The sequence below is a fragment of the Heliangelus exortis genome, chromosome 31 (genome assembly GCF_036169615.1).
Source record: "Heliangelus exortis chromosome 31, bHelExo1.hap1, whole genome shotgun sequence".
Taxonomy (NCBI): domain Eukaryota; kingdom Metazoa; phylum Chordata; class Aves; order Apodiformes; family Trochilidae; genus Heliangelus; species Heliangelus exortis.
The window spans coordinates 1,979,451-1,988,573 of record NC_092452.1 but is presented as its reverse complement, the minus strand read 5'-3'; the positions used below and the strand labels follow the sequence as shown (position 1 = coordinate 1,988,573).

At 64.5% G+C, this 9,123-nt stretch overlaps 1 protein-coding gene across 1 annotated transcript; it reads left to right on the top strand.

Annotated features, from left to right (window-relative positions):
- Positions 1–248: 248 nt before the first annotated feature.
- LOC139788977 (keratin, type II cytoskeletal 8-like) lies at positions 249–2,814 on the top strand (the record flags this gene model as incomplete). Its single annotated transcript, XM_071729376.1, has 4 exons — positions 249–470; positions 840–1,118; positions 2,172–2,226; positions 2,326–2,814. Coding segments are annotated over 4 exons (752 nt in total), but the record flags the coding sequence as incomplete, so codon positions are not given.
- Between the last annotated feature and the right edge of the window lie 6,309 nt (positions 2,815–9,123).

Genomic DNA, 9,123 nt, shown 5'->3' with positions numbered 1-9,123 from the left:
TCCCCCAGCTCCTGCAGAACCCTGCGACCCCCCCAACCCTCCAAACCCCCCCTGCAGCACCCCAAGACCCTGGGACCCCCCCAGACCCCTCCCTGCAGCACCCCTCAGTACCCTGAGACCCCCTCCAGACCCCTCCCTGCAGCACCCCTGAGACCCCCCCCCCCCAGACGCCCAACTCCTGCAGAACCCTGGGACCCTCCCTGCAGCACCCCAAGACCCTGGGACCCCCCCCAAATTCCTCCCTGCAGCACCCCAGTATTCTGGGACCCCCTCAGACCCCAAGATCCTGCGACCCCCCTGGGCCCCCAACTCCTGCAGCACCCCAGTACTCTGGGACCCCCCCAGACCCCCAGCTTTGGGAGTGGATGTTGGGGACATTGGGGACATTGGGATGGATGCTGGGGACATTGGGGTGGATGTTGGGGACATTGGGGACATTGGGATGGATGTTGGGGACATTGAGGTGGATGGTGGGGAGATTGGGGACATTGGGGACATGGGGACATTGGGGGGATGGATGCTGGGGACATTGGGATGGATGTTGGGGACATTGGGGACACTGGGGTGGACATTGGGACATTGGGGGGGACACTGGGGACATTGGAGACATTGGGATGGATGCTGGGGACATTGGGATGGATGCTGGGGACATTGGGATGGATGCTGGGGACATTGGGGACACTGGGGTAGATGCTGGGGACATTGGGGTGGATGTTGGGGACATTGGGGAACATTGGGATGGATGTTGGGGACATTGGGGACATTGGGAGTGGATGTTGGGACAAAGGCTTCTCGGAGATTGGGGGTGCAGAGGGGCCGGGGGGGTTTGGGGGCTGCAGGAGCAGGGGGATCCCGTCGTGTCCCCCCCATTCCTGTCCATTCCCTTTGTCCCCAGCGCTCCAGCCTGGACTCGGCCATCGCGGAGGCGGAGGAGCGGGGGGAGGTGGCGCTGAAGGACGGGAAAGGGAAAGTCCTGGAGCTGGAGGCAGCGCTGCAGAAAGGGAAACAGGACCTGGCCCGGCAGCTCCGCGAGTACCAGGAGCTGATGAACGTCAAGCTGGCCCTGGACATCGAGATCGCGACCTACAGGAAGCTGCTGGAGGGGGGAGGAGAGCAGGGTGGGGACCCGGGACACGGACACGGGACAACGGACACGTCCCCTGCCACCCGCGGGAGACCCCACGTGGACCCCCAGCTGCACCCTGGGGATCGGGGGGGTCAAGAGGAACCCCCCCAATCCTCACTCCCCCCCCTGTTTCTCCTGCCCTTGGGAAACTCACCCCCTCCCCCCCCATCCCTCCCCCCATCCCTCCCCCCCATTCCCCCCCATTCCTGTCCCCCCATTCCCCCCCCCCCCATTTCTCCTGCCCTTGGTGGAATCTCACCCCCTCCGCCCCATCCCTTTCCCCCATTCTTGCCCCCCATTCCCTCCCCCCCCCAATTTCTTCTTGCCCCTTGGGAATCATCCCCTCCCCCCCATTTCCCCCCCCAATTTTTTCTGCCCTTTGGAATGTCCCCTCTGACCCTCAGGCTGTCTCCCCCCCCCCCCATTTCTTCTGCCCTCCCCCCCATCCCTTCCCCCCATTCTTTCCCCCCATTCCCCCCCCCTCCCAATTTCTTCTGCCCTTGGGAATCTCACCCCCTCCCCCCCCCATTCCTCCCCCCCATTCTCCCCCCACCCCATTTCCTCAGCCCTTGGGAATGTCCCCCCTGACCCTCAGGATGCTCCCCCCCCCAATTTTCTCCTGCCCTTGGGAATGTGCCCTGGGGGTGCCCCCCCCCTCCCCATTCCTCCCAGTTTTGGGAAATGTCACCACCCCACTCCCCCCCCCACCAGGTGTCCCCCCCCCAATTTTTCATGGCTTCAGGAATATGTGTGTTTGTGTCCCCCCCCTCCCCATTTCTCCTGGACACAGGAATGGGGTGTCACATCCCCCCCCCCCCGGGTGCCACCCCTCAGGAATGTGCCCCCCCCCTCCATTTCTCCCAGCCTCAGGAATGTGTTGTGCCCCCCCCTTCCCCTTAGGGTGCCCCCCCCCAATCTACTGACACCAGGAAATTTCCCTCAACCCCCCCCTCAGGGTCTCCCCCCATTTCTCCCAGCCTCAGGAATGTGCCCCCCCCAAGGTGCCCCCCAGCTGATATTGTGTCCCCCCCCCAAATTTTTCAGGCTGGAGTCCGGGCTGCAGAACCTCAGCATCCACACCAAGACCTCGGGGTACTCAGGTAAAGGGGGGGGGATTGTGGGGTGACCAGGACCCCCCCACCCCCCCTTGTTTTTTGGGTGCCCCCCTCCCTCACTGGTTCTCCTCTCCCCCTCCGCAGCTGCCGGGTTCGGGGGGGGATTCGGAGGGGGTTTCGGGGGGGGTTCAACACCTCCTTCTCCACCATGGGTTACTCCATCTCCCCCCCCCCCTCGGAGGCCGCCCCCCTCCCCAAAACTCGCGCCATCGTCATCAAGAAGATCGAGACCCGCGACGGGAAATTGGTGTCCGAGTCCTCCGATGTCCTCGCCAGCTGAACCCCCCCCCACCCCCCGGGGGGGCCCGAGCTGCCCCACAGACCCATGGGACCCCCAGTACCCCCCCAGCACCCCCCCCAGGGCAGCCTCAGACAGTGCCCCCCCCCCCCCCCCAGTGCCCACCGAGGTTTTGTCCCCCCCCCTTTTGTGTCTGTCCCCTCCCCCCACCTTCCCTGTCCCATGGGAGTTGGGAGGGAGGGGAAATGGGGGGGGGGGCCTTGTCCCTGTCCCCCACCCTGGGGGGGCTCCCTCTGCCTCCGCTGCTGGAATTAAAATGGAACAAAACCTCGGAACTCCCGGAGACTTTTGGGGGGATGGAGGGGGGGGGGGGTGTGTTGAGGCAGTGTTCACCCCAAACCAGGGGTCCTGGGGTCTCCCCTGGGTGCTGGGGGTCACCCTCTGGGTTCTGGGGTCTCCCCTGGGTGCTGGGGTCCACCCAGGGCCCCAGGGTCTGTCTGTTTGGGGGGCTGGGGTCAGCAGTGGGGTGCCAGGAGGCGTCTTGGGGCATCAGGGTCCATCTTGGGGTCCCAGGATCCATCTTGGGGTGCTTGTGTCCATCCCATAGTACCAGGAGCCATCTCGGGGTGCCTGAGTCCATCTTGGGGGTGCCAGGATCCATATGGGAGTTCCGCACCTCTCTTGGGGTGTCTGTGTCCATCTTGGGTGCCCATGTCCCTCTTGGGGTGCCCATGTCCATCTCAGGGTGCCAGGATCTACTTCGAGGTCCCAGGGTCAATCTCGGGGTGCCCCTGTCCATCTCGGGGTACCAAGAATTGTCTTAGGGTGCCGGGATCCATTCAGGGTGCTGGGATCCATCCTGGGGTGTCTGTGTCCCTCTTGGGTGCCCCTGTCCATCTTGGGGGTGCCAGGATCCTTATGGGAGTTCCAGCACCTCTCTTGGGGTGCCTGTGTCCATCTTGGGGTACCAGGATTTGTCTCGGGGTGCCGGGATCCATCCTGGGTGTCCGTGTCCCTCTTGCGGTGCCCGTGTTCCACCCGAGGTGTCAGGGTCCATCCCCCCCCATGTTGTGGTTCTGGGGGGGGTCTTTCAGCTCTCAGCCCCCCCTCGGGCTCTCATCCCCCCCTCCCTCCCTCTCCTTATCCCCCCCCCCCCAGTACTGAGCCCTGCACCCGGAACCCAACTGCCCCAATCCCGCAGGATTTTCCCCCAAACCCATCGCTGCTCCAGGCACAGCCCCGCGGGATTCTCCACGGGCTCGTAGGAGGTTGAGCCCCGGGTTTGGGGGGGGGGGGGAGGGAATGTGTCCTGGGTGCCCCCCCATGTTCCCCTTTGCCCCCCAGATGGCTTCTCAGGGAGGGGGAGAGAAGCAGCCCCCCCGGTTTTGGGGGGTCCCAACCCTGGATGAATGGGGTGTGGGAACGTTTAATGGGATTTTCCACTCGGGGGACGTGGACGGGGACATCGGAGCCGCTGGTGGCAGAGAAATGGGGGCGGGACGGGGACCCCCGCCCGGAGGTGTCCCCAAGGTTGGGGGGGGGGGACACAGACAGCAGGATGGGAACCCCGGATCAGAAGTGTCCCAGGGGTGTCCCCTGGAGAGGGGACCCCAGTTTGGAACTGTCACGGGGGGGAGGGGGTGGTGGTGGGAGGGGGACCCCGACTCGCGTGGGGATTCTGCCTCCCCCCGGGCAATTATTATGGGATATGGGGGTGGGGGGCGTGTAAAAGGGGTCTCAGCATCCCCCCGGCACCGCTTCCGTGACCTATTCGGAGTTTGGGGGTCTGGGGGGGGGCTCCCAAGGTATTGGGGTGCTGTAGGATTTGAGGTACCCCCCCGCTCCATTCCCGGGCCGGGGGTGACCCCTGCCGGATGCACATTTCCCTGCAATTACGGCTCGCAGTTAATTAATGAGGAGGGGGGGAGTGTGTGTCTCCTGTCCCCCTCCCCCCCCCCCCCCGTGCGATGCTCTGTACCCCACCAGTTCTGCACCCCAAGTTCTGCCGCCCTCTCCCCAATTTTTGGGATGCGAAAAGGGAGGGGCTGGAGGGAGAGAATCTCATTCCCCCCCCCCCGACACCTCCCCCGGTCCGGGGGGGACCCTGAGCATCTGGGGGGCCTTGGGGGGGCTGGTGCTGACCTGGGGGGTGCGGGTGTAACCCCGCTGAGCCCCCCCCCCGGGAGCAGCTGCACCCCTGATGTGTGTGGGGATTAAAGTGGGGGTCACCTCCCTGCACCCCCTTTGCTGACCCCCCCACCCCAAACTCAGCACCACCCTGACCTCGGGGTTTGGTTGGGGTGAGGGCCCCCCCCTTCCGTCCTCTGCTCCCCCAACACTTCCCTCCTCCCCTCGGGATGCGTCCCCGTCCCTCGGGGCTCACCCTGCCTTTTGGGGGGGCTCAGAGTTGGGGGGGGGGCTCAGAGGGGGGATGGAGGGGAGCAGGGGCGGAGGGGGTGCGCACCCCCCCCCCAACCCCAGACGCTTCCTCCCGCACCCCAGTGGCAGCCGCGGCCCCCCCCACAACCCCCTCCCAACCCCCCTCCCTCCCCCGATTTTTCGGGGTTCGCGGGGACGCTGGGGGGCGGCAGAGGAGCGGGGATGGGTTGCGGGCAGCGCGGAGCCGGGTGCGGGTGCAGAGAGCGGGGGGGACACAAGGGGGGGTGCGTGTGCTTCTATTTGTGTCACCTCCCTTTGGCGGGGGGGGGGTGACACCCCCAACCCCCCCCCAGCTCCCCAGTGAATGTTTGGGGCTGGGAGGGTCCCCACGGGGAAACTGAGGCATGGGGCTGGTTGAGTGGGGGGGGCAAAGCAGAGGTCCTGGGGGGGGGGGGGCCTGAGCCCCCCAAGGGTGGGCAGCTTGTGGACCCTCCCGACACCTGCAAGTGAGGGAGGGGCTCGGGGCACCCCCAAAGCACCTCCCCCCCCCCCCAATCCCCATAACTCCTTATCGGGGGGGCAACAGGAGGGGGGGGGGGTCGCCCAGGGGTTCCGGGGGGTCCTTGCACCGAGGTGGGGGGTCGGGGTGGGGGGTGGGGGGCACACCGTGCGTGGCGTTGTGAGGTGTAACCCCGGGGGTCGGTGTCACCCCCCTCCCCCTGCGGGGACGCGGGACTCTGGGGTGGGGGGCACGACCTCGGGGGTCCTTGGTGTCACCCAGGGGCCCCAAAGTATCCAGGAGGGGGGGGGGGTGTTAAACCCCACCCCTCCCCCGTCACCTCCAAAATAGTTCCGGGGAGGTGCTGAGGGTGGGGAAACTGAGGCACGGGTGCAGCGCTGCAGCGTGGGGACCCCCCCACGCAGGTGCCCCCTGGGGGGCAGGTCCCCCTCCTCATTGCAGGATTGGGGAGGGGGGGGCGGCTGCGTGTGTCCCCCCCGGGCTGGGGGTGCCCGGCAGCTGAGGCCTGAGTCAGCTCATGTCACGGGTGGGGCCCTGACTCATCGGGAGGGGCCGGCGGGGTTTTTGGGTGTCCCCGGGCTGGGCGGGGTGCTGGGGGGAGGGGAGGGGGGGTCCTTGCTCCCCGGGGGGTGTTCTGGGTCAGGGGGGTTGGGAGGACGCCGGGGTTTCCCTTGGGCTGTTTGGGGGAGGGGGGGGTGAGCGGGGTGATGGGGTTTGAGGGTCCCACGGTGGGGGTGTGGAGGTGGGCGCTGGAGGGAATCCCCCCGGGGGTGGGGGGGGCTGTGGGTGTTTCCCCATAGCAGGGGGACCCATCCGTCCCGGGATGGGGATGAACCCCGATTTCTGCCTCTGCGGGACCCCCCCTGCCCCTCGGAGCCTTCGCTGCCGCCCCCCCCTCCTCCCTGCGTGCTCCCCACGGCGTTTTGGGGTCCCCTGATGCTGCGGGGGGGTATGTGTGTGTGTGGGGGGGGGGTCACAGCACCCACGGAGGGGGGTCCCTGGGGAAAGGCCCCCCCTCTCATTCCCCCCCCCCCCGGCTCCCGGCGGTCCGGGCTCGACGGGCGCGTTCCCCGCCCGGGATTTCACCGCGGGGGTGGGGGTGGGGGGAGCCGCCCCACGCTCCCGGAGGTTCACACGCACACCCAGCCCGGGGGGGTGACCCAGATCGAGGGGTGTGACCTCGGACATCAATTCCCGCCCCCCCCAGCACCCACCCCCCTCCCCAGCGCCCCCCATGGCCCCACCCTGGGGGAAGCATCCCCGGACGCGGCACCTTTTTTTTTTTTTTTTTTTTTAGGGTTGAATTTTAGTTTTTATATATTTTTTTTTTTTTTATTGAACACAGGCGGGGGGAGCTCCCTCGTGGGTGTGGGAGGGAAAACCGGATGAGGTGGGATGGGGGTGGATGGGCGGGGTGATGCCCCTCCGGGAGTGAGGGGGGGGGAGGGATGAAGGGACCGATGGAGGGATGGAGGGAGGGATGGATGCCAGGACACCCATGGGGATGCAGTTCCCACCTCCACCCCTGCAGCACATGCCCAGGGGGTGTGTGTGGGCACTCTGGGGTTTGGGGTTTCTGCTGTCCAGCTCCTCCTTCTCTTTCTCTTCTCTTCTCTTCTCTTCTCTTCTCTTCTCTTCTCTTCTCTTCTCTTCTCTTCTCTTCTCTTCTCTTCTCTTCTCTTCTCTTCTCTTCTCTTCTCTTCTCTTCTCTTCTCTTCTCTTCTCTCTCTTCTCTTCTCTCTTCTCTTCTCTTCTCTTCTCTTCTCTTCTCTTCTCTTCTCTTCTCTTCTCTTCTCTTCTCTTTTCTCCTCTTCTTTCCTTCCCCCTTCTCCCTTCTCCAGACTGAACCCCCCCAACTCTCCCCCTGTCTCCAGAGCTCCTCATCCTTCCAGCATCTCCAGTGCCTCCTCTGGACTGGTTCCAACACCTCCGTGTCCTCCTGGTGCTGGGAACCCCAGAGCTGGACCCAGCTTTACCCCCAGAGCAGAGGGGACAATCCCCTCCCTGGGCCTGCTGCTCACGCTGTGGGTGATGCAGCCCAGGACTTGGGGGTTTCTGGGGTTCTGTGGCTGTGGATCCATCCTGGTTTGGTCCTTTTCCTGCTCAGGAGCAGGGAATGTGCCCTCTGTTCCCCACCATCCCTCCTGTTCCCACAGCCAGATGAGGGATGAGCTGTGGAGATGAACTCTGGAGTCAGCAGGGACCAAGCCCCTGGGTCCCCCACAGATGCCACCCCCCCTTCTCGCCCCACCCCATGTTGGGGACCTTGGGGGGTCCATGAGGAGCCCTGGAATCTGGAATTCTCATTGCAGACCTGGACACCTTGGGGAAGTGCAAAACCTCTCGAGAGGAGGTGAACCTCAGGGCTGAGATGTTGGTTCCTCATCTCCTGCCTTGGGAAGAGCTTTTTATTTTTTTTTTTTTTTTTTTCCATTTTCCATCCTGTCCAAGCAAAGCTCTTGGTGTGAGCCTGGAATTTTGTCCGTGGGCCTCAGGGAAAGGAGAAACCCCTGGGGGGGTGGGTGTGTGAGTGGGCACTGCTGGATGTGTGGGGTGAGGTGTTGGGGTCCTCAGGGATGGATCCAGCCGGATTGAATCCCAGAGATCTTGGGATTTCCAGCTGGATTTCTGCTGTGGGGAAGGAGCCGGAGCTGGGAGCTGCTTTTTGAGGGCTGACATCTCCCGCAGTGGTGAAATTTGCAGGCTCTGCCCCACGTCCACCTCTGCTTTGCTGTGTCAGGGCTCCTGTGAGCAGAGAGACGTGCTGGGACTGGAGGTGCTGATGGCTCTGTCCCTGCTCTGTCCCACGGCCCTGTCCCTGCTCCCAGGTGGTGGCTTTGGGACAAAGGGCTCCTCCATAGCACCCTTCCCACCCCGGGATGCTCGTCCCAAAGCTTCGCTGCTGCCGGGTCACTCGGTCCCAGTGCTGGGTGGGTGACCCTGGGTGATCCTCGGGTGCCACCAGGGCTTTGCTCCTGGTCCTTGAGCTCCCTGCAGCGATCCTGGGGTGCAGGATGGATTTGAGAGGAAACCCCAAGCGTCCCAGCAAGGTTTTCCCACCCCTCGGTGGTGGGGCAGGGACCTCGTGGTGGGCAGAACACGGGAGCTTTGCTGGCCCAGCAGCTCCTTGGGGCTGGCAGGGATCCAGGAGCTGTGCCAGGAGCTGGTGGTGGAGCCACCCTGGGAACTCCCAGCAGCTCCAACTGGTTCCTTGGGTTTCTCTGCCGGTTGCGTAAGGTTGGGGAGATGCAGCCACCTCCTCCTGTCCCCCGGCCAGAGATGGGGTCACGCCGGGTCCCTCCTCCCCACGACCACATCCTCGCCGGGGGATGGAAAAGCAGGGATCCCGGAGCTCTGGAGATCCCAGAGGGGATTTGGGGAGGTTGGGCACGGAATCACGGAATCATCCGGGTTGGAAAGGAGCTCTGAGAGCCTTGAGTCCAACCCTTGATCCACTCCCCCCGTGGTTCTGAGTGGCACATTCAGTCTCTTCTTAAAAACCTCCAGGGATGGAGAATCCACCCCCTCCCTGGGCAGCCCATTCCAAAGCCTCTTGCCAAAGGGGGAGTGAAATTCCTGACAGGAAAACCCCTTAGGGGCTGAAGATCCTGTGGATCAACCAATGCCCGTGAGGTTCCCAGATTCGTGGAATGGTTTGGGTTGAAAGGACCATAAAGATCCAAACCCCAGCCCAGGGGGCTCCAAACCCCACCCCAACCTTCAGCACCTCTAGGATTGGGGCAGT